This window comes from Vidua chalybeata, unplaced genomic scaffold, assembly GCF_026979565.1.
Source record: "Vidua chalybeata isolate OUT-0048 unplaced genomic scaffold, bVidCha1 merged haplotype W_reject_10, whole genome shotgun sequence".
Lineage (NCBI taxonomy): Eukaryota > Metazoa > Chordata > Aves > Passeriformes > Viduidae > Vidua > Vidua chalybeata.
In genome coordinates, this window is record NW_026530345.1 from 808,049 (window position 1) to 831,825 (window position 23,777).

The following is a 23,777-nucleotide window of genomic DNA, read 5'->3' on the forward strand; positions in this document are numbered from 1 at the left end:
ATCAGCCTGTTGCATATTCACAGCCCCTTATGCATATCCATAACCTAGTTTACATTTTCCAGGAACTATTTTACATGGCCCCTCCTTGGGTCCCCCTTTTCAGAGCATGCGTGTTTCCTGGCTGGGGTTTGGCTCCTTCTCTTTATCACTTCCAGTTCGGGCCTTGGTCCACACTGCCTTCAGACGGTGAGTGCTGATCGTTGGCAGATCTGTAGCAGGTGTCCTCATCCTGTGTTCATTGGATGTTATCCCATCCAAGCAGGCATTTTAACACAAGCAGACTTCTGTCAGCTATTGCACTACTATGTCTAAGCTTAATTAACAACAAAATTAGAAACTATATCTTTATAACAAAGTTACTTGAACATCACACATATAAAATCCACATTGATATTTGAAAAAGCCAATATTATAATATGTATCTATAACACTCCTCTCCTGCAAGGAAAGGCTGACACAGCTCGGCTTCTTCAGCCTGGGCAAGAGACTGAGACTTGATCCAACTGTGGCCTTCCAGGACCTGAGGGCAACCTACAAGAAACCTGGACAGGGGCTTTGTGTGAGGGCAGGCAAGGACAGGACAAGGGAGAATGGATCGAAATGGAAAGAGAGTCGGTTTAGGTGAGGGATTCAGAAAAAAGACTCTCCTGGAACAGGTTGCCCAGAGAAGGTGTGGCTGTCCCGTCCCTGACAGTGCTCAAGGCCAGGCTGCACGGAGCTCTAGACAAGCCGGGTTAGTGCAAGGGGTGCCCAGCCACAGCAGGGGGGTTGCAGCCGTGTGATTTTTCAGATCCCTTCCAAGCCAAACCATGCCACGACTCCATGATTCTGGGATACTTCCCCTCTTCATCCTCTGGCAGAAAAACAAACTTGGCCCCAAGTTCCACATTGCAGACCATGTCTTTTGGCAGCCTGCAACTGTCTCAACAGAGGATGAAAAGAGATTACTTTACTGAGACAATTTCCCTATTCTACTTGAAAATTAAATGCTGCACTCCTGTCCAAAAACTTCTGTCAGAAATTGTCAGAAGAGGCAATTCTTCCCCATGAAATGGTACTCCTCAGCCAAAAAAAGAAAGAAGCCACAAGCCAACACTCTTCTTTATTGCTGCGTTGTTTGATTTGGTTACTTCTCTAATAGGAATTCCTTTGGGGTTTTATTTGTTTGTTTCTCTCTTTCGTTCCGCGGGGCGCGCGGCGGCTCCTCCGTTGGGTTCGCGGAGGCAACGGAGGAACGTTCGCGAGCTGCGGCGGTTCCACAGCAGCAGCAGCAGCAGCAGCAGCAGCAGCAGCAGCAGCAGCAGCAGCAGCAGCAGCAGCAGCAGCAGCAGCAGCAGCAGCGCTTCTCTCGACCGGTTTTCCGCTCGACTTTCCACTCGCTCCCATCCCCTTCTCCCTCTCACACTCACTCCACTCCCGTCCCGTCCCGTCCGTGTCCCGCCTCTCCCAGCCCGGCTGATGTCGCGTCCCGCAAGGCGCCCCTCGGCGGGGCCGCCCCGTGCCCGCCCCTGCCCGTCCCGCCGCGGAGCCGCCTCCGCCGGGCTCTCTCCGTACTGGCTGTGGCGCCGCTGGAAGTGCCGCTCGCTCTGGTGCTGGCGGAGCAGCGCGGTCTTTTGGCTCCGCCTGGCGCGGGCTCTGGCCCGGCCCCGGCCGAGGCCCCGGCCCCGAACGAAGCCCCTGCCGCGGTTCCGCCCGCAGCCGCCCCGCTGCCGCCCCGCGCCCGCCCCGTCGCCGACAGCGTCGCCGGCGGCTTCCCCGCTCCGAGCTCCGCCGCTCGTCAGCTCGGCCGCCGGCCCCGAGCCGCCGCAGCCCGGGGCGGCTCGGCAAGCAGCAGCGCGCCGGGCGCTCGGCTTGCCGGGGCAGAAGAGCGGGAGCGCGGTGCCGCCCGCACGGGCGGAGAAGCCTCCCCTGGAGCAGCTCTACCGGGAGGGCCCGCTGCTGGGGAGCGGCGGCTGCGGCAGCGTTTACTCCGGGACCCGGCTCGCCGACGGCGCCCCGGTAAGAGACGGGGCCGGAGCGGAGGGGGCGGCGGGCGGCGGGCAGCGAGCTCAGCCCGGCGCTCGCCTTGGCTTGCAGGTGGCCATCAAGCGAGTGTGCCGCGATCGCATCCCGGAGTGGGCGCGGCTGGTGAGTGAGCGGGGCCAGCGGGAGAAGGCGGCGGGGCGTGCCGGGCGGGGCTAAGGCGAGGCCCGGCAGGGTGGCAGCCGGAAGGCTGCGAGGGGAGCGAGCGGGGAGTGAGCGGGGCCCGCGCAGCGTCCCGGGCCGGGCAATGGCGAGCGGCGGCGGGGCCGGGCAGGGGGTGGCCGCGGCGCGGCGCAGCATCGGCCCCGCTGAGGGCATCGCGGTCCCCCCGCAGCACAACGGCGCCCTGGTGCCCCTGGAGCTGGCGCTGCTGTGGATGGTGTCGTGCCCTGGCTTCCGCGGCGTCGTGCGGCTCCTGGACTGGTTCGAGCTGCCCGACGGCTTCGCGCTGGTCATGGAGCGTCCGCAGCGCTGTCAGGACCTCTGGGACTTCCTGCACGAGCGGGGGTTCCTGACGGAGCCCGTGGCGCGGGGGCTGTTCCGCCAGGTGCTGGAGGCCGTGCGGCACTGCACCAGCCGCGGCGTCCTGCACCGCGACATCAAGGCCGAGAACGTCCTCGTCGACCTGGCCACGGGCGAGGCGAAGCTCATCGACTTCGGCTGCGGCACGATCCTCCAGGACACGTTCTACACCCGGATGTCAGGTGAGCCCAAAGCCGGGGCCCAGCCGGGCAGCGGAGGTTCCCCCCTTGGCTGGCAGAGGGGGAAGAGGGAGAGAGGGAGGGGAGGGATGGGGAATCCTCCTTCAGCCGGCTGCAGCCAAGTTGCTTTTCGGCGGGGCAGGGGCTGGCTGTTGTGGAACGGGGGCTGGCTGGGAGGGAGGGAGGGAAGGAGCAGCATCGGCCTGATGAGCTGTGCCTGTGACCCATAGGAACGCCAGAGTACAGCCCACCTGAGTGGATCCTCTTTGGCTGCTACCATGGCCAGCCAGCCACCATCTGGTCCCTGGGCATCCTGCTCTATCACCTGGTCTGTGGGCACCTTCCTTTCCACACAAACGAGGACATCGTCCGGGGCCAGCTCTTCTTCCCGCCCCGGGTGTCTCAAGGTGGGGCTGCGCCTTCAGGGCTCGGGAGGAGGAACGGGGCTGGGAGGGGGCAGCTGGCACATCAGCGTCCTGCTCTTGCAGCTAGTGAGGCGGTTGATCTCCTGGGCTTAGCTGGAGGAGGTGGCACGTGTGCCTCTGTGCTGCTCTCCTCCGGAAGGGAGGATCGATGGGAAGCTTTTGGCTGCAGCTCTGAGCACTCCTAGTGTGGCCTGGGCACCGTGGAATGTGGGAGAGCATGGACAGGAGCCTTGTCCCGCTGAGCGGCGGTTTCTGGTTTCTCTCTGCAGAGTGCCAGCACCTCATCAGGTGGTGTTTATCCATGGACCCCACAGACAGGCCATCACTGGAAGACCTTTTTGAGCATTCTTGGCTGCAGGAGCCCTGCCTGGCCCAGGAGACAGCAGAGATCCATCCCTGTGCTCAGTAGGATCCAGGAGCCCAGCAAGTACCAGCTGCACGCGTCTGGTGGCACTCCAAGAAAACCCCGGAGCGTTTCCCTGCGGCTGCGGCACAGAGGAGAGAGCGCAGCCGAGGAGATGCTTCCGCTGGTCCCCGGCGAGTTGTGGAGGGAGCGGCTCAGTGCTCCCCGTGCCACTGGAGAAGTGGTGGCAGTGCGGTGAAGGTGCCACGGACTGGAACAGGGGAAACATCCCCCTGCAGCTCAATGGCATCGGGATGTCCCCGCAAGCCGAGGCACAGCTGGCGTGTTCTTCTGGAGCACCACGTGGAGCTGGGAACACCATCCTGGAGCTGGCCGCTGGCGGGGCAAAGCTGACCGGCTTTGGCTGCGGCCCCTTCCTGGAGGACACGCTCTGCGCCCCGATGAAATCAAGATGAGTCCCCAGCCGGCGCAGGGGCGGGGGGATGCTCGTGCTTCCAGGCATGGCAGGGCTCGGCCTGGCCACGCGCCGCAGGTTCCCCGCTCGGCGGCGCTGGGGAATATTAATTTTTTCCCCCGGCTGCCAAGATGCTTTTTGGTGGGACAGGGGACAGACGTTGTGGAAGGGGAGCCGGCTCCTGGCCTTGCTGACAGCTTCTGCCAGCCAGCCTGGCACGGGCTGGGGCGGGGGCAGCCAGCCTGACAAAGCATCCATCCATGTGGATGGGGGCAGCAGAGGGGGACGGGTTCCGAAGCCGTGCCCCAGCTGGTCTGCTTTGCAGGCCCTCGAGGAAGGGATGCGTTTACAGGCGGGAAAGGTGGGGTTTTTCCCCACCCATGGACAGGTTTCATTCTCGCATGGAGTGGTCAGACCCTCCTCAGCCTGTGAAACGGTGACAGGCTGTGTAGGTTTTTCTTGTTTCCAGGTCTTGTTTTGAATTGACTTTCATGCAATTGTTCTTTGTTTTTCCCAGGAAGATTACACCTGGTGCCCGGACCGGACGGGGAAGCGCCTGCACCGTCCGTGGAGCACATCCAGTGCCAGCGCTACCCCAGGGGCCACGGTCTGCAGGGACATCCCCTTCAAGAAGGACGAGGACCTCGTGTGGGATCAGCTCCTCTCCTGGCAGCAGGTCTGCAGAGGTGGGTACCCGGCTCCACAGCTGGGCTGGCAGAAGGGCTTCGGGCAGAGGGCAGCGGGCACACGGGCATCCCGCCCTTGCAGCTGCTGAGGAGGCTGCTGTGCTGTGCTGAAGCGGAGGAGGTGGAACGTGGCCTGCCACGCTGCCCTTCTCTCGAAACAGAGAATGGCTCGGGAGGTTTGGGCTCTGAGCACAGCCAGCAGCCTGGCCCGGGCACAGGCCATGGCAGGACAGGGCACAGGAGCCTTCTGTGACTGACCGTGGCTCTCTGGTTTCTCTCTGCAGGCTGCCAGCACCTCATGCCATGGAAACGGCTCCGCTCGGCCTGCCAGGCTGGGAGGGCTGGAGGGCGGCGGGTGTTCATTTGCTGTCAGAAAGAAATCGTTCTATTTTTTTGTCATCGTCATGATCAGAGCATTTCTTTCATCCTTTTCCAAGCTTTTGGCCTCCCTTCCTCCAGGGTAATCTTTTTGTGTCCTTCCTCAGCCACTTGATGGCATTTGGCAGGGGGGGTTAAGCAATGTGAAAAGTTCAACAACAGCTCCTGTTGCCAACTGCAGCAGCCCCTTCAAGAGCCCTGAGCTTCCAGCGAGGTCCACGTGTGTCTTGCAAAAGGGAGTGGTTTGCAGCGATGGGGTTGTCGCCCTGCTGCAAAAGCTGGGAGGAAATCACAAGTGGCAAAATGCCAATTTGGCTCAACCCCTGCCCAGGTTCTGCATCTTTCCCCTGTGCTCGGTGACAGGCAGGCAGGGCTGGACTCCAGCAAGGTTCAAGTTCTTGGTGCTCACTGGCATCAAGGGGATCAAGTAAAGTCTTGTATGCAGTGACTGCAATAGGGCTACTGAAGGGAAAAAGGAGATGTCGTGAGGTGGGGAATCCTTCTTGTCTCCTTTGTCTCCCCAGGAGCCCCTTGGAAAGGGAAATGCCCACACGGGTTTATCTGACTCCTTCCCAGCCAGCCTTTCCCTCAGTCCTGGCTCTCATTTGCTCCGCAGGCTTCACCAGCTCGCTCAGCTCAGAGGAGCTCTCAGAGGAGAAAACGCTGCCTGGCGTGGGGCTGGCTGATCCCTGTCTCATCTTGATTCCATTTCCCCGCTCCCTCCCCCATCCAAGAGAGCGAAGGATCCCCCGCAATCCCCCGGTCCTGCAGCAGATCCCGGGCACGTTCCCTCCTCCGCTCCTTGGTGGCCCTGGGGAGGCTCCAGAGCCCTCCCTGTGTGCGGGACAGCTGCTGCAGCACCGCTGTGCCAGCGTGCGAGCGGCGCCCCAGGAGCAGCTGCGCGAGTTCCGAGTCTGAAGTGGAATCCTCAGCGCACACAAATGACAACTGGCATTTCAGGGGCTGGCAGGAGAAGCTAAATCCGTCTGCTCGCTGCCCTTTCGAGCCATGGCCTCGCTGGTGCAATTGGAAGAATTGCCCCTGCCCAGGAAGCTCTCAGGTGGAAGAGAGGAGCAAAAGCCACGTGTTTCTGAAACACAAACTATCAGAATAAGGCTCCTTAACACTAATTTGCTATTTAAGAGGGGATCATTTATTGAGGCCTGAGGTCCAGTGAGGGATAACTCCTAACCTTATGTGGACATGGAATTCGACCAGTGTGTTGCTTATACACAGTTGCTAAATGTGTATTACAATTTCCCCATTTCCATAAAACCCACCCCAAGTTCCCAGATCCAGCCCTTGTTTTCTCCATCACTGCATTCTTGAGCCAGATATCTTCTTCTTCTCTGCCAGCCATCCTTGCTGGGACAGCAGGACCTGCATGCCTTTTTCCTATGCTAAAAGTTCACAGGCAGGGTAAAAATGGAATGAACCCTTTTGGTATCAAGGCCAAGGCTTTGTGTGGCCAGGCAGAGGCAGGCAGGAGGCAGAGCTGTCAGCAAAGGAAGGGGCCAGCGAGGTGGGGCAGCCGGGGGATGAGGACAGCCGGCAGGGACAGAGGCGCAGGGCAGGGACACCGTAGGACAGCCTGGGCTGCAGAGGGCACAGGCATGTGCAGCAGCTGCAAGGCCCTGACAGAGCCAACCTGTGCAGCACTTTGGCCGTGGCTGCTGGCCCTGGGCCTGAGGCCACCAGGGGACAAGTGACCCTTGCAGCCCTGGGGCCTCACTGCCTCCTTGTCCCTGCTCAGCAGCCTGGCAGGGGCTGCCCCAGGGTCCTGCCCTTGGCATTGCACAGCCCCACATCCCAGGGCCCATCCCGGGAAGAGCCCTGAGCAACCAGGGAGGGACAGGATCTGCCTTGCCAGGGGCTGGGGCTCAGCCCTTGGCCCTTTTGCATTCCTGAAACACATCCCCACGATTTCCCTCATCCAGCCCCTGGCACTCAGAACAGCTGAGGAATGGAGTCACATCCAGGGGTGTCCCCAGGGCTCAGGACTGGGGCCAGGTCAGTGAAATCTCTTTAGTGCTGATCTGGACGAGGCCATCGAGGGCACCCTCAGGCAGTTCCCAGGTGAGCCCAAGCTGGGTGGTAGTGTGGCTGTGCTGGAGGGCAGGAAGCTCTGCAGAGGGATCTGGACAGGCTGGAGCCGTGGGCCCAGGACAATGGGATGAGGTTCACCAAGGCCAAGGGCCGGGTCCTGCCCTGGGCTCACAACCACTCCAAATCCGTGGCCATGCCCTGCCCCTGATCCCCACAGCCCGTCCTGTTTCCTTCATCCCTGCATTACCAGGGACATTTTGGGACAAGGGAGCTCTGCTCAGGCTATGGAGGGAGGTTCAAGTGCCAGCACTGGAGTGGGAACCACAACTCATCAGGTTTGTGTCCTTTGGGGGTCAGGAACTGGTGAGAGTCAGAGGCACAGAAAGTTTCTCTTCATGGCCATCAGACCACAGTAGAACAGGACACAATTTAATAACAATCACACTCTTCCCTGAGCTATGTGCAACGTCCCAGCAGCGTCTGATGAGTCCACCATCCACAGGTGATTTCCATACTAAAACTGATTTTAGATAAATGTGGTTCTGTGATAGATATAAACACAATTAAGTTCTTTTATCAGGATGCTCGTCCTGAAGCGGGGGCAAAACAGCTCAGAACAATCTCTGAGCAGGGGCCCGCTGGGGCTGCAGCCAGTGCTGGCTCCCACTGAGGCTGCCAGGCCAAGAGCAGCCCCAGGGGCACAGGACACAGGTAAAGCAAGGTGGGGAGGAGAAAGAGCGGGGACGAGATTGCCCTTGAAAGGCAGACGCGCTCTGGGGCCCGCTCCTGGCCAGGGATCCTGCCCAGAGCCGTCCCCTGCTCGCCGGGGCCTTGAGGGGCAGCTGTCCAGCTGGACCAAGCTGTGCCAGCAGCTCCAGCCGTGCTGGGGAGCCTTGCCAGCTCTGGGCCCTGCTGTGCAGGAGGGTCCCAGTGTGCCACTGGCAGCTGGGGGCCTCAGCCACTCCTCTCTCCAAAGGTGCTCCTGCCCATCTTCAGAAGACGAGCCTAACAACGCAGGCAGAGAGAACTTGACCCGTCTTCCCAGCTCTTCACTTCTGTCCCCATCTGCCCTGCCACAGCTGCAGCACCGTCTTGAGCCCATCTCCAAACTCACCCCTCCACAACGAGACCCTCAGCCCCTGAGCCCCCTGGTCCTGTTCCCCAACCACGACTGAAGGTGGGCAGGCACTGACTGCCAGGGCAGGGCTTGGCCCTCATTTTCTGTTCAAATAAAGAAATAGAGTTGTCAGAGATATGTCCAGGTGGTAGCAGCAGCAAAGCCCAGCTGGCACCAGCGCTGGCTGAGCTCCGTGCCCAGGAGCAGCCGTGGATGCCCACGGTGAGGGCAGGCAGGAGCCAGGCAGGGGCCGCTGTGAGCAGCAGCGGGGCCCCGAGGGGCTGGGGGAGCCCATGCTGAGCGTCCCTGGGCTGAGGGCACATTTCCTCTAGTGGCATCATCTGGGCCTGCACTTCATGAGGCACACAGGGATGTTTTGGGCTCTCTGCTGAGCTGTGCAGGGATCCCTCATGAGGCACACAAGGATGTTTTGGGCTCTCTGCTGAGCTGTGCAGGGATCCCTCATGAGGCACACAGGGATGTTTTGGGCTCTCTGCTGAGCTGTGCAGGGATCCCTCATGAGGCACACAGGGATGTTTTGGGCTCTCTGCTGAGCTGTGCAGGGATCCCTCATGAGGCACACAAGGATGTTTTGGGCTCTCTGCTGAGCTGTGCAGGGATCCCTCATGAGGCACACAGGGATGTTTTGGGCTCTCTGCTGAGCTGTGCAGGGATCCCTCATGAGGCACACAGGAGTATTTCTGGCCTCTCCTAAGCTGTGCAGGGATCCCTCATGAGCTGTGCACCAGGGTAAATGTCAGGGGGTTTTTCACTCTTCACAGCACAGCAAAGGGACACTTGGCCAAGGTTTTGCAAGGCTGGGAGAAAGCCTCTTGCAAAGCCTGGGGCCCAAAAGGCTGTGGGCACAGCGGCCGGGCGGAGCCCATCCCCTGGGGCCAGGCCGGGCTGCTCAGGCCGGGCCAGGGCCCCGGCAGGGAAGGGCCGCGGCCCTGGGCTCTGATGAGGCTGCTGAGCTCCGCCCTGGCCCTGTGCTGCAGCCCAAGACATTTCCAGCCAGGGCCGTGCCCTGGGCCACAGGAGGCACCGGGGCTACAAGTGAGGCCGCGCCTTCTGGCTCTCAAGGGGGCTGGCTCTGTTCCCTGGGAGGATGCAGAGCCTTGTGCCTCGGCCTGATGGGGCCAAAATGCCCCCAACATCCCTCTCTTTGCAAAAATAAAGGCTTTGCGCTCATTATGTGGAAAAGCTGTAGGAGTGGCCTGCACCTAATGTTCTTTTGTTGGCTGGACCCCAGTAAATGTCAGCAGGCAAAGGAAAGGTATTGCTGAGGAATGACCTTGGATCAAGCAAAACATTTACAGTTCAGGGCAGTCCATTTGTGCAGATGCGGGGACGCTCTAGGGGACAGCTAAGGCCATGAGGTCACAGCAGGCTCTGGGGTCACAGCAGGCTGAGGTCACAGCAGGCTGTGAGGTCACAGAGGTGCCAGAGCCCCGTGGTTGCACAGCACCACAAGGACCCAGCAGTCAGTCCTTGAGCACAACTGTTGCGGCAGCAGCGGCGGTGGCAGCAGTGGTGCTGACATTGGGACAGCGGTGTCAGGACAGTGGTGGCAGCAAGAGCTGGGGACTGGCAGAGGGCAAGGCACCATGGCCCTTGCTCTGCGCCTCTTCCTCCCGCTCCTCCTGGCCGTGGCCCTGCCTGCCAGGGCTGCCCAGGCTGCTCCGCTGCAAGCGCGGGGAGCAGGTGAGCCGGCAGCCTGGCTCCCCTTTCCCGGGACAGCACTCCCTGCTCCCTGGGAAGTGCTGGGGGATGGTTTTTCCCCTGGGCTTTAGGGAGGGTTTCCTCTGTGGGAGGGAGAAAGCCCCCATGGGCCCTGGGCTGCGCCAGCCACCCTCCCAGGGATGTTGCACAAGGCAAGGAAATCGTGTGGAGAGTGGCCAGGAGCCAGCCCAGAGCTCCCCAGGCCCCTGGGCAGCTTTGGCCATGGCCATGGAAATTTGGCCCCCACAGCCTTACCCGACCCCCTTGCAGTGCCCAGTTCCCAAAGGCACAGGGGGATCCCAGCAGACCAGGAAATGGTTCTGATCTCTGCTCCCTTCTAGCTTGGGATGGCGACATGGCTTCTCCAGATGCCCTATTGGATGACAGCTTGGAGAATTCTCTTGGAGAGATTCTCTTGGAGAATGCTGGAGGCAAGTTTTCTGTGTGCCTTTCCTGAGAGAATAATCAGTGCCTCATGAGCCATTTCCCTTAGCAGCATCACAGGGTTGAAAGATTCTGGAAAACTTGCCCGGCTCCATTCTGGATCCCTGAGGGATCCCACAGAATGGCTGTCAGTGGCAGGAAGGAGCATTTAGCTGTCCATCTTCCTTCCGTGTGCAATTCCAGTGTGCGCTTCCGTGTGCTCTGTGCCGCCACGGAGAAGAGCAGAGAGGGAAGGGGCCGGGCCCAGGGCTGTGCCCCGGGGCTGTGCCTTTTGCAGCTCCTTTGCCGGCCCCGGGGTGCCTGAGCTGCTCCTGCTGCTGCTGCCAAGCCCTGGCCCTGCCTGCGGCTGGGTTTAGAGCTGCTGGCAGCTCCAGGGAATCCTTTCTCCCCCGAGGACGGCCCTGCAAGGGGCTCCTTCCATGCCAGTGTGGGGCCACCGCAGGCACGTGGTCCCCCTGGCCCTGCTCCTGAGTGGAAGGCAGAGCTGAGGGAGTGCTTTGGAGAGCACCAATCACCCAGGGGCACTCACTGCTACTCTGGCCTGAAGGGGACATGGAACATCTTTATGTTAAGGTCCTTCTCCATGGAAGAACTCAGACACTGGAGACAAGAAATCCCTGGAGGCAGCCAGACACCTAGACCAGATGCTGAGTGATCTGGTGGGTGCATTTCCCTCAGCCTTCCCCTGGGACTCAGCAGCCGGGGGCTTTCCCTGCACATCTGGACACGCCGTGCCCGGCACAGAGGGAAGGGATCCATGGCAGCCTGGCTGCCCCGCTGCTGCTTTCCTGCCCTGCAGGGCTGTTTCCCAGCCTGGCCTGGCTGCAGCTTCTCCCCAGCCTCTGCAGGAAGGCATTTGGCATCAGCTGGCAGGGAGCCCAAACTGCACCACGGGCTGCAATCCCCTGCAATTTCCCGGTCTCCGGGTAGATCAGGAGTGGCACCTGTTTGTAGAAGGGAGGGCCCTGTGGCAGCCCCAAGAGCCGTGGCCTTTTCCTGATCCTTATCCATGTCTTTGAAAAGTAGAACTTGCTGAAGATGCCATCTGTCCAATGGGGAATGGTTCCAGCTGATCCAGCTGTCCCTTTTCCTTTCTCCAGAGATGGACCAAAGGGCTTTGCTGAAAGCAGCACTTCCTGAAGGAAGCCGTGGCTCCGTGCCAGCCCCCGATACACCAAGGGAGGAGATGCCAGACAGTGCCACAGAAGGTGATCACTGTGCCAGGCTCAGCCAGGCTGAGCAATCCTGCTGGGGTCCCTCAGTGGGAGACACGTCCCAAAACCTGGGAGTGGCTGCACCGGGTGCCCATGGTGGGAAAGGGCAGAGAGGGAGAGCAAGGCTCCCGTGTGTCCTGACAGGGCCTGACTCTGTCCCCTGGGGCTGGGGGAGCTGTCCCAGGGCAGGGAGGGCCAGGGCTGGCAGGGGCTGCTCAGGGATGGGTTTGGCCCGTGTCCCTCGAAGCAGCGACTGCCCAAGCAGCTGCGCTGGCCCCGGGCTCTCCTCCCGGCCTGCTGGGCTTTGTTGGGTGGCACAGCCTGTGCCAAGGGGCGGCAAGGGGCCTGCAGGCCCCAGCTCTGGGGGAAACAGAGAACGTCCTGGCCGTATCCACCGTGCTGCCAGCTCGGCAGTGCAGCACAGCACGGGCTCACGCTCCCCACTGCTCCCACAGACGTTATCACTGAAACAGGAATATTTGCCCTGGATCTAGTGCGCCTCCCAAGAATTGTCTGCCCCCAGGATGTGTGCAGGTCCTGCATGATAGGCACGGTGGTGACACTGTTCACCGTGCCCCTCGTGCTGATCGGCTGCTATCTTGGCATTCGGAAGCTGTACCAGAGCAGACGGTCAGTTGTTGATTTTTCTCCACAGCTTTCTTGTAACTCTGCTCATAGCATTGGTAGCCTGACTCGTAGTCATGCTGCACTGGAGCTGTGGCCAGTCCGTGGTTGTCCAAAGAACTCTGCTGAGCGCTCTGCTGCTGCCCAGTGCTTTCATTGGCCTCTTCATTGCTGGGCCTTGTCCTGGGGGGCCCGCTGGGGCTGCAGCCAGTGCTGGCTCCCACTGAGGCTGCCAGGCCAAGAGCAGCCCCGGGGGCACAGGGCAGAGGCAGAGCAAGTTCTCAACACTATTTGGGCCACACAGCTCAGGACAGGACAGTGCTTATTTAGTAGCTCATGTAAAGTTTCATGGTGACAGTGATGTTACCAGACAAGCAAATTTGCTCCTGTTCAGTATTCAAACAAATCCAACCTGATGAAGGTTTAGCTTTGGCCTTGAGGCTTTGCTCTTTGTGTGAGCCCTGTTCTGGATTGATTCCCACTCAGTCCTGGAGCCTGTTTTGGGTGAAGGCTCATCCCGGCCCTATCCCTTGGCAGTTCTGGGCTCAAAGGCACCGCCGAGGCCGCACTGCACGTGACTGGGCTTCAGGGCTCCATTAGCAAAGGGCTTTGAGAAGTTTAAATTACTGTATTTATACTCTTTGGTTTTCTTTATGGAATTCCTTCCCTTTTTTTTAAACTTAATTTTAAAAAAACAAATTCTTTTCCAGTGCTTTTTTCAGTTATTTGATATAGTGAATGATGGCTGGACCATCGAGGATCTCATCTCGACGGTGGTAGCTCTATTCCCCTTCCTCTCTTTTCTCTCTATTTCCCTTTTCTGTCCCTTCTATCGCATTTGCTGTTGGTACCTAAATAAAGATGCATTTGTTGTGATTCAAGTGATGGTCCCTTGCCATTTGCAGTTTTGCACTTTTGGGATCGGTTAACAAACCATCACAAACACCCCACAAGAGTGGATTGTGACAGGTTGTGAGGGATCCTTCGCTCTCTTGGATGGGGGAGGGAGCAGGGAAATGGAATCAAGATGAGACAGGGATCAGCCAGCCCCACGCCAGGCAGCGTTTTCTCCTCTGAGAGCTCCTCTGAGCTGAGCGAGCTGGTGAAGCCTGCAGAGTAAATGAGAGCTGGGACTGAGGGAAAGGATGGCTGGGAAGGAGTCAGATAAACCCGTGTGGGCATTTCCCTTTCCAAGGGGCTCCTGGGGAGACAAAGGAGACAAGAAGGATTCCCCACCGCACGACATCTCCTTTTTCCCTTCAGTAGCCCTATTGCAGCCACTGCATACAAGAGTTTACTTGATCCCCTCGATGCCAGGGAGCACCAAGAACTTGAACCTTGCTGGAGTCCAGCCCTGCCTGCCTGTCACCGAGCAAAGGGGAAAGATGCAGAACCTGGGCAGGGGTTGAGTCAAATTGGCATTTTGCCACTTCTGACTTCCTCCCAGCTTTTGCAGCAGGGCGACAACGCCATCGCTGCAAACCACTCCCTTTGGCAAGGCACACGTGGACCTCGCTGGAAGCTCAGGGCTCTTGAAGGGGCTGCTGCAGTTGGCAACAGGAGCTGTTGTTGAACTTTTCACATTGCTTAATCCCCCCTGCCAAATGCCATCAAGTGGCTGAGGAAGGACACAAAAAGATTACCCTGGAGGAAGGGAGGCCAAAAGCTTGGAAAAGGATGAAAGAAATGCTCTGATCATGACGATGACAAAAAAATAGAACGATTTCTTTTTGACAGCAAATGAACACCCGCCGCCCTCCAGCCCTCCCAGCCTGGCAGGCCGAGCGGAGCCGTTTCCATGGCATGAGGTGCTGGCAGCCTGCAGAGAGAAACCAGAGAGCCACGGTCAGTCACAGAAGGCTCCTGTGCCCTGTCCTGCCATGGCCTGTGCCCGGGCCAGGCTGCTGGCTGTGCTCAGAGCCCAAACCTCCCGAGCCATTCTCTGTTTCGAGAGAAGGGCAGCGTGGCAGGCCACGTTCCACCTCCTCCGCTTCAGCACAGCACAGCAGCCTCCTCAGCAGCTGCAAGGGCGGGATGCCCGTGTGCCCGCTGCCCTCTGCCCGAAGCCCTTCTGCCAGCCCAGCTGTGGAGCCGGGTACCCACCTCTGCAGACCTGCTGCCAGGAGAGGAGCTGATCCCACACGAGGTCCTCGTCCTTCTTGAAGGGGATGTCCCTGCAGGCCGTGGCCCTTGGGGTAGCGCTGGCACTGGATGTGCTCCACAGACGGTGCAGGCGCTTCCCCATGCGGTCCGGGCACCAGGTGTAATCTTCCTGGGAAAAACAAAGAACAATTGCATGAAAGTCAATTCAAAACAAGACCTGGAAACAAGAAAAACCTACACAGCCTGTCACCGTTTCACGGGCCTGAGGAGGGTCTGACTACTCCATGCAAGAATGAAACCTGTCCATCGGTGGGGAAAAACGCCACCTTTCCCGCCTGTAAACGCACCCCTTCCTCGAGGGCCTGCAAAGCAGACCAGCTGGGGCACAGCTTCGGAACCCGTCCCCCTCTGCTGCCCCCATCCACATGGATGGATGCTTTGCCAGGCTGGCTGCCCCCGCCCCAGCCCGTGCCAGGCTGGCTGGCAGAAGCTGTCAGCAAGGCCAGGAGCCGGCTCCCCTTCCACAACATCTGTCCCCTATCCCACCAAAAAGCATCTTGGCAGCCGGTGAAAAATTAATATTCCCCAGCGCCGCCGAGCGTGGAACCTGCGGCGCGTGGCAAGGCTGAGCCCTGCCATGCCTGGAAGCACGAGCATCCCCCCGCCCCTGCGCCGGCTGGGGACTCATCTTGATTTCATCGGGGCGCAGAGCGTGTCCTCCAGGAAGGGGCTGCAGCCAAAGCCGGTCGGCTTTGCCCCGCCAGCGGCCAGCTCCAGGATGGTGTTCCCAGCTCCACGTGGTGCTCCAGAAGAACACGCCAGCTGTGCCTCGGCTTGCGGGGACATCCCGATGCCATTGAGCTGCAGGGGGATGTTTCCCCTGTTCCAGTCTGTGGCACCTTCACCGCACTGCCACCACTTCTCCAATGGCACGGGGAGCACTGAGCCGCTCCCTCCACAACTCGCCGGGGACCAGCAGAAGCATCTCCTCGGCTGCGCTCTCTCCTCCGTGCTGCAGCCGCAGGAAAACGCTCCGGGGTTTTCTTGGAGTGCCACCAGACGGGTGCAGCTGGTACTTGCTGGGCTCCTGGATCCTACTGAGCAGAGGGATGGATCTCTGCTGTCTCCTGGGCCAGGCAGGGCTCCTGCAGCCAAGAATGCTCAAAAAGGTCTTCCAGTGATGGCCTGTCTGCGGGGTCCATGGATAAACACCACCTGATGAGGTGCTGGCACTCTGCCGAGAGAAACCAGAAACCGACGCTCAGCGGGACAAGGCTCCTGTCCATGCTCTCCCACATTCCACGGTGCCCAGGCCACACTAGGAGTGCTCAGAGCTGCAGCCAAAAGCTTCCCATGGATCCTCCCTTCTGGAGGAGAGCAGCACAGAGGCACACGTGCCACCTCCTCCAGCTAAGCCCAGGAGATCAACCGCCTCACTAGCTGCAAGAGCAGGACGCTGATGTGCCAGCTGCCCCCTCCCAGCCCCGTTCCTCCTCCCGAGCCCTGAAGGCGCATCCCCACCTTGAGACACCCGGGGCGGGAAGAAGAGCTGGCCCCGGACGATGTCCTCGTTTGTGTGGAAAGGAAGGTGCCCACAGACCAGGTGATAGAGCAGGATGCCCAGGGACCAGATGGTGGCTGGCTGGCCATGGTAGTAGCCAAAGAGGATCCACTCTGGTGGGCTGTACTCCAGCATCAGCCGGCCTGGGAGAGGCGGGACACGGACGGGATGGGACGGGAGTAGAGTGAGTGTGAGAGGGAGAAGGGGATGGGGAGCGAGTGGAAAGTCGAGCGGAAAACCGATCGAGAGAAGCGCTGCTGCTGCTGCTGCTGCTGCTGCTGCTGCTGCTGCTGCTGCTGCTGCTGCTCCTGCGGAACCGCCGCAGCTCACGAACGTTCCTCCGTTGCCGCCGCGAACCCAACAGAGGAGCCACCGCGCGCCCCGCGGAACGAAAGAGAGAAACAAACAAATAAAACCCCAAAGGAATTCCTATTAGAGAAGTAACCAAATCAAACAATGTAGCAATAAAGAAGAGTCTTGGCTTGTGGCTTCTTTCTTCTTTGGCTGAGGTGTAGCATTTCATGGGGAAGAATTGCCTCTTCTGACAATTTCTGACAGAAGTTTTTGGACAGGAGTGCAGAATTTAATTTTCAAGTAGAATAGGGAAATTGTCTCAGTAAAGTCATCTCTTTTCATCCTCTGTTGAGACAGTTGCAGGCTGCCAAAGGACATGGTCTGCAATGTGGAACTTGGGGCCAAGTTTCTTTTTATGCCAGAGGATGAGGAGGGGAAGTATCCCAGAATCATGGAGTCGTGGCATGGTTTGGCTTGGAAGGGATCTGAAAAATCACACGGCTGCAACCCCCCTGCTGTGGCTGGGCACCCCTTGCACTAGCCCGGCTTGTCTAGAGCTCCATGCAGCCTGGCCTTGAGCACTGTCAGGGACGGGACAGCCACACCTTCTCTGGGCAAGCTGTTCCAGGAGAGTCTTTTTTCTGAATCCCTCTCCTAAACCGACTCTCTTTCCATTTGGATCCATTCTCCCTTGTCCTGTCCTTGCCTGCCCTCACACAAAGCCCCTGTCCAGGTTTCTTGTAGGTTGCCCTCAGGTCCTGGAAGGCCACAGTTGGATCAAGTCTCAGTCTCTTGCCCAGGCTGAAGAAGCCGAGCTGTGTCAGCCTTTCCTTGCAGGAGAGCAGTGTTATAGCTACGTATTATAATATTGGCTTTTGCAAATATCAAAGTGGATTTTATATGTGTGATGTTCAAGTAACTTTGTTCCAAAGATAAAGTTTCTAATTTTGTTGTTAATTAAGCTTAGACATAGTAGTGCAATAGCTGACAGAAGTCTGCTTGTGTTAAAATGCCTTCTTGGATGGGATAACATCCAATGAACACAGGATGAGGACACCTGCTACAGATCTGCCAACGATCAGCACTCACCATCTGAAGGCAGTGTGGACCAAGGCCCGAACTGGAAGTGATAAAGAGAAGGAGCCAAACCCCAGCCAGGAAACACGCATGTTCTGAAAAGGGGGACCCAAGGAGGGGCCATGTAAAATAGTTCCTGGAAAATGTAAACTAGGTTATGGATATGCATAAGGGGCTGTGAATATGCAACAGGCTGATGTGAGGGAAAAGGTATTTAAGGGGGATCCCCGAAGGTAACAGGGTGCTCTTGGCTGAGTGCCAAGATGCACCTGGCCATAAATAACCTTTGCTCTGTGGTCCTTTTCTCCCATTGTCCTTTATTAAACTTTTTACATTTTCACAGGAGAGTGAACATGTTTTCCACATGGACTACACATGCTTATACACAATTCTAGGAAGACTAGTAATTTTTTTTTACAATGATTTTGTGAATCAACACATAAACAAACTTATCCAATTTGCAACATCTCTTGCTCATAGAAGTTGATTCAATCTTCTTTCTTGATTCAGTCTTCTTGCAGTCTTCAAAGCTCTGTTTCTTCTTGCCAAGGCATTCTGACTATCAAATCTTTTATGCTAATCAGGTCCAAAGTTCATCAGCTCACTTCTGTCCTGGCAGCATGGCTGTGTCTATGCAAGCAGGGAAACACTAACTGAGAGAATTCCACTAAGGTGAAGGCAGCCTCAGCCTCCCGTGACCGAGCTGCCGGGTATGATCTGTCAGATCCCCTTGAAGGAGCCTCTAGTATGTATGCCCAGGGAAGAAATGGGAACCAGGGCTAGAGGGGCCCTGCCTCGAGCCAGGGAGAGGCACGGGAAAACCGGATCTCTGGTCAGTGTGGATCCGATGGCCTGGCACATCAGAGCCACAGAAATATGAAACCTTAGCTGATACTGGTGCGCAGTGTGCCCTGATACCATGGGGACATGTGGGGGCAGAACCTGTTTCCATTGCCGGGCTGACGGGGGATCGATCACAGCAATTGACCCTGTTGGGAGCCGAGGTGAGCCTGACTGGGAAGGAGTGGCGGAAACATCCCATTGTGACCGGCCCAGAGGCCCCGTGTATTCTGGGCATAGACTTCCTCCAGAATGCCTACTACAAAGACCCAAAGGGACTCAGGTGGGCTTTTGGCATAGCTGCTGGAGAGGCAGAGGACATGAAGCAGTTGAACACCTTGCCTGGACTATCAGAGCACCCATCTGCAGTAGGACTCCTGAGGGTGGAAGAGCAACGAGTGCCAATGAAGTGACTCCACCGCTGAGCGCTGCTGTGCCCGACATGCTGGAGCTCCAGTACGAGCTGGAGTCCAAGGCAGCAAAGTGGTACGCCACTGCTGACATTGCTAACGCGTTTTTCTCCATTCCTCTGGCAGCAGAATGCAGGCCTCAGCTTGCTTTCACCTGGAGGGGCGTGCAGTACACCTGGAACCGACTGCCCCAGGGGTGGAAGCACAGCCCCACCAGCTGCCATGGACTGATCCAGGCTGCACTGGCAAAGGGTGAAGCTCCAGAACACCTGGAGTACATCGATGGCATCATTGTGTGGGGGAACTCAGCAATGGAAGTATTTGAGAAAGGAGAGAGGATCGTCCAGATTCTGCTGGAAGCTGGTTTTTGGGGAATGCACATTCCTGAGTAACACCAGATTTTGAGCCCTCTCTACCTGGTCACCCACAAAAAGAACGATTTCCACTGGGGCCCTGAACAGCAACAAGCCTTTGCCCAGATCAAGCAGGAGATCGCTCATGCAGTCGCCCTTGGCCCAGTCAGGACGGGACCAGAGGTGAGGAATGTGCTCTACTCTGCAGCCAGGAACAATGGCTTGTCCTGGAGCCTTTGGCAGAAGGTGCCTGTGGAGACTCGAGGCCGACCACTGGGATTCTGGATCCAAAGCTACAGAGGGTCTGAAGCCAAGTACACTCCCACAGAGAAGGGAATCTTGGCCGCCTATGAAGGAGTTCAAGTTGCCTTGGGGGTGATTGGCACAGAAGCACAACTCCTCCTGGCACCCCGACTGCCGGTGCTGGGGTGGATGTTTCAAGGAAAGGTTCCCACATCCTGCCACACCACTGACACCACATGGAACAAACAGACAGCCCTCATCAAACAGCGCACCCATATTTGGAACCAGAACTAGGATTTTGGAAATACAAACTGGCCAGAAGGTGAAAAGTTTGGTCTCAGTGACAAAGAGGAGGAAGAAGAAGTGACACGGGCTGAAGAAGCTCCACCATACAACCATCTACCAGCAGAGGAAACACGCTACGCTCTTTTCACGGACGGTTCCTGTGGCATCGTAGGGATGAACCAGAAGTGGAAAGCAGCCGTATGGAGCCCCACACGACAGGCTGCACAAGCTACTGAGGAGAAGGTGGATCAAGTCAACTTGCTGAACTCAAGGCCGTTCAGCTGGCTCGTGCATTGCTGAGAGAGAGAAGTGACCAAAGCTCTGCCTTTATACCAATTCATGGATGGTAGCCAATGCTCTGTGGGGCTGCCTGGAAAGGAGGAAAAAGGCCAACTGGCAGCTTAGAGGAAAACCAATCTGGAATGCTGATGAGTGGAAAGACATTGCCACTCGGGTGGAGAGGTGCCTGTGGAAGTCTGCCATGTAGATGCCAATGTCCACAAGAGTCGGGCTAATGAGGAGCACCGAAACAACGAGCAGGTAGATCAGGCTGCAAAGATTGAGGTGTCAAAGATAGACTTGGATTGGCATCTCAAGGGGCAGTTGTTCTGAGCTCGATGGGCTCACGATGCCTCAGGTCATCAGGGCAGAGATGCCACCTATAAGTGGGCACGAGACCGAGGGGTGGATCTAAGCACGGACAGGATTTCTCAGGTTATCCATGACTGTGAGACGTGTGCTGTGATCAAGGAGGCCAAGCGGGTGAAGCCCCTGTGCTATGGTGGGCGGGGGTCCAAGTACAAGTATGGGGAGGCCTGGCAGATTGACCACGTCACACTGCCCCAGACACGCCAAGGCAAGCGCTACGGGCTCACCATGGTAGAAGCCACCACGGGATGCTGGGAGACCTCCCCTGTGCCTCACAGTACTGCCCCAACACCATCCTGGGCCTGGAAAAGCAAGTCCTGGGGAGGCATGGCACCCCTGAGAGGACTGAGTCAGACAAGGGGACTCATTTCAGGAGCGGCATTGCCAACACCTGGGCTAGAGAACATGGCATCGAGTGGGTGCACTGAGACCTGTACTGGGGGTGCTCTGGGACCGAGACTGAGACCGAGGTCGGCATCGGGACCAGGATTGCTCCAAGACCGGTGCTGGGACCTGTACCTGGATTGCTCTGGGACCTCCGAGATCACTCTGGGGAGCTTTGGCTGCACCCCAGAGCAGCGCTGGGACTGGGAGGGACTGGGAGTGACTGGGAGGGAGCCCTGGGCAGCGTGGGACCCCCTCCGTTCACAACGTTCAGTGCAGTCATCCCGGTCCAAATGATCCCAGTTTGTATGATCCCAGTCTGGATGGTCCTGATCCACATGGTCCCAGTCTGTGCACTCCCAGTCCATAGGATCCCAGTCCGCATGATCCCAGTCTCTATGGTCCTGCACGGCACACACTCCAAGGGTCTGGAATTCCAGTTCCCAGCAGGGAAAAGATGTTCCTGCCCTTGAAGGCAAAGCTCTTAAGAAGGGGCCAAAAGCCAAGTGCAGCAAGATCCTACAGTGACATTTCACTGCCAGCCTTCCTAACTTCACCCATGGTTGTTGCAGCTCCTGCACTGGGAATTAAATCAGGGCAGGGTCTTTGGTGGCAGCTGCCCTGGCTCAAGGGAGACACAGAGAGAAAGAGAGCAGGCAAAGAGAGGCAGGAGAGAAAGGAGGACACAAACACAATCAGCTGAGAAGGTGGCACTCTGCAAACAGAACTGCAACGGACTGAAAATGAACGGGACAGAAATCAGTAAGTCTGAAAGTTTTATTCACTATCAAATACATCCCAGCCACCCAGCTCCACACAATCCCCATCCCACCGCTCCAAACTGGGATCCCACTTCTCCAAATCTCCTTTCAACCCCATCTCAACCTGGCGGCTGTGGAATCAAGTGAGTTTGGCGTGGGATTGAGTTTTTCTTAGTTGGGAACAAGCCATTTTGAGGTGGGATTGAGCCCATATGAATTAAAATTGAGTTGTTTTCAGTGGGATTGAGTTGTTTTGAGGTGACCCTCTTGGCTTTTGGAGGGCAAAGAGATGGAGTACACTGCCCAAAATACCTCCAGAACCCACATCTATCCTCCAGAATATTGTCCCCAACAAGGATCACAGGGAATGTGGGTCACCAGGGCTGTGCCCAGCATGGGTCCTGCAGTGGGGGATGGAGCTGGAGCAGCACACGAAGCTCTTCCCGCACTCGGGGCACTCACAGGGCTTCCCTTACCGGTGCCTCCGTTGGTGTTGGGTCAAGGTAGAGCACTGTGAGAAGCTCTTCCCACACTGGGGACACTCGTAGGGCCTCTCCCCAGTGTGGATGCGCTGGTGGGTGATGAGGTGGGACTTCTGCCTGAATCCCTTCCCACAGTCGGGGCAGCAGAAGGGCCTCTCCTCCGTGTGAATCCGATAGTGCTTGAGGAGATCGGAGCTGGTCTGAAACCTCTTCCCACACTTGGAACACTCGTAGGGCCTCTCCCCAGTGTGGCGCACCTGGTGCTGGATCAGGCTGGAGCTCAGGGTGAATCTCTTTCCACACTTCTCACACTCGTAGGGCCTCTCCCCAGTGTGGGTCCTCTGGTGACTGATGAGGTTTGACTTCTGCTTGAATCCCTTCCCACAGTCGGGGCAGCAGAAGGGCCTCTCCTCTGTGTGACTCCGGTAGTGCAGGAGGAGATCGGAGCTGGTCTTAAACCCCTTCCCACACTCAGAACACTCGTAGGGCCTCTCCCCAGTGTGGGTCCTCTGGTGCACGATCAGCTGGGAGCTGTACCTGAAGCTCTTCCCACACTCCAAGCACTTGTGGGGCTTCTCCCCATCCTGGAGCTGCTCATGGACCACCAGCTCCGAGCTCTGGTTTGATCTCTGGCCACCTCCCCGGCCCAGGGTGGGTCTTTCCTCCTCAGATCCCTGTGATCTGCGTTTGCAGCCCCTCCTCGTGTGGCATCTCCGGGGCTTTTCCTCCCCGTTGGGTTCCTGTGCCATGGAGCCGCTCAAAACGGCCTCTTCCACGAGGTTCTGCCATGGGGATTTGTCCTCCCTGCTCTCCATCCTCAGCTCCTGCTCTGGGAGAGGAAGGACAAGGAGAGGGTCTTCCTCTTGCTCGCAGCCTCCCAGGGGCTGGGAATGGGAAATTCTGGTTTGGGGAAAACAAGGGATGAGCATGTTGACTTTGAAGGTCCCTCTGCCCAAGTCCATCTCCAGAAGTCCCCGGCCACCTGGGCTCCATAAAAACCTCCCAAACACCAAGATGCAGCCCTGAAAAAGCCTCCCAGGAGCTCCCCGTCCCTGTTCCCTCCCCTTTGCTGTTCGGGCTTCCCCCCTGTCCCAGCTGCTGGGGGTCACGCTTGGATTGGGGGTCCCCCTTCTCCTCGGTGCCCGCCCTCCCCAGGCTGCTGGGAGTCCCAGCAATCCCAAAAGCTCCCCCCTCTTGGCTCTCCCCATTTAGGGCTGCCGGGGCTTTTTGGGCTCCCGGGCTCCCTTCTCCCCTTCTTCTCTGCTTTGGGCTGCAGCGGCTCCAAGGAGTCCCCCCTGCCCCTCTCCAGGCTCTTGAGGGTCCCGCCCATGGCGGCGCTCCCCCCTCTCTGGGCTCCCCACTTTGGGCTCCTGGGGGACACAGGGCTCTGCTCCTCCAGGCTGCCTCTGCCGGCAGCCGCCACCGGCACCCCCCAATGTCCCCCCAAGGGGCCTTTTCCGCTCAGCTTTGCAGTTCTTCATTCTCCAAACATCCCCCAAAAAACCCAACCCAGGCACCCCCCAGGATATCTGGCCCGAGCTCCCCCTCCCCGCTCACCTGCGGGATGGGGGGCGATGATCCCACACGTGGGGGCTGCGAATTCAGGGACGGCTCGACCGCGTGAACCCTCCTGCTGTCCTTGATCCGCCTTTGTCCCTCCTCTTCCTGCCCCTCCTCCTCTTCCATCCCCCCCTCCTCCTCCCTAACCCCACCTCCTTCTCGTCTTCCATCCATCCCCTTCTATCCCTCCTCCTCGATCCCCCCTCCTCCTTGTCCATTACCCCACCTCCTTCTCCTATTTCCACCCTCCCTCCTCCTCCCTAAGCCCACCTCCTTCTCCTCCTCCATCCCTGCCCTTCCCTCCCTCCTCCTCCTCCCCCAGGAGCAGCGACACCCTCGGTGCCCCGTTCCCGCAGCCCTCGCAGCCCGCGGCAGGAGCGGGGATGGAGCCGGGCCAGGTCGGGATGGGCAGCGCGGGGCTCTCGGCTGCTCCCACCCGCTGTTCCAGGGGGGAACCCGGCCCGGGCAAAAGGAGAGGCAAACTGGGAAAACTGGGGGCTGCACATCCCAACTGGGCCTTGCTGGGGACCCTGCCTGGGCACTGCCAGCCCTTGGGGCTCCTCTCGGGACAGCCGGGAG

The 23,777-nt window shown here is 58.4% G+C and overlaps 3 protein-coding genes across 6 annotated transcripts; 1 reads left to right on the forward strand and 2 right to left on the reverse strand.

Moving 5' to 3' along the window:
- Positions 1 to 1,302: 1,302 nt before the first annotated feature.
- LOC128783042 (serine/threonine-protein kinase pim-1-like) lies at positions 1,303 to 5,051 on the forward strand. 4 transcript variants are annotated; one of them, XR_008428967.1, is made up of 6 exons: positions 1,304 to 1,998; positions 2,077 to 2,127; positions 2,357 to 2,726; positions 2,954 to 3,130; positions 3,418 to 4,652; positions 4,937 to 5,051. XR_008428967.1 is itself a non-coding variant. In XM_053933631.1 (5 exons), exons 1-5 carry the CDS (start codon positions 1,459 to 1,461, stop codon positions 3,555 to 3,557), a joined length of 1,278 nt encoding a protein of 425 aa, XP_053789606.1. In that variant the 5' UTR covers positions 1,304 to 1,458; the 3' UTR covers positions 3,558 to 5,051. The 4 variants fall into 4 exon arrangements, 2 of the variants coding, with proteins under 2 accessions (XP_053789608.1, XP_053789606.1); XR_008428968.1 differs by having other exon boundaries at positions 3,418 to 4,642; XM_053933631.1 differs by having other exon boundaries at positions 3,418 to 5,051.
- An 8,850-nt stretch (positions 5,052 to 13,901) lies between these two features.
- LOC128783078 (serine/threonine-protein kinase pim-1-like) lies at positions 13,902 to 16,158 on the reverse strand. The gene is made up of 2 exons (XM_053933691.1): positions 15,822 to 16,158; positions 13,902 to 15,534 (listed from the first exon to the last, which is right to left on the reverse strand). Exons 1-2 carry the CDS (start codon positions 15,994 to 15,996, stop codon positions 15,395 to 15,397), a joined length of 315 nt encoding a protein of 104 aa, XP_053789666.1. The 5' UTR covers positions 15,997 to 16,158; the 3' UTR covers positions 13,902 to 15,394.
- A 4,695-nt stretch (positions 16,159 to 20,853) lies between these two features.
- Positions 20,854 to 23,299, reverse strand: LOC128783066 (zinc finger protein 239-like). Its single transcript, XM_053933673.1, has 2 exons — positions 23,196 to 23,299; positions 20,854 to 22,538 (listed from the first exon to the last, which is right to left on the reverse strand). The coding sequence occupies exon 2, from the start codon at positions 22,451 to 22,453 to the stop codon at positions 21,629 to 21,631; it is 825 nt and encodes a 274-aa protein (XP_053789648.1). The 5' UTR covers positions 22,454 to 22,538; positions 23,196 to 23,299; the 3' UTR covers positions 20,854 to 21,628.
- Positions 23,300 to 23,777: the final 478 nt, after the last annotated feature.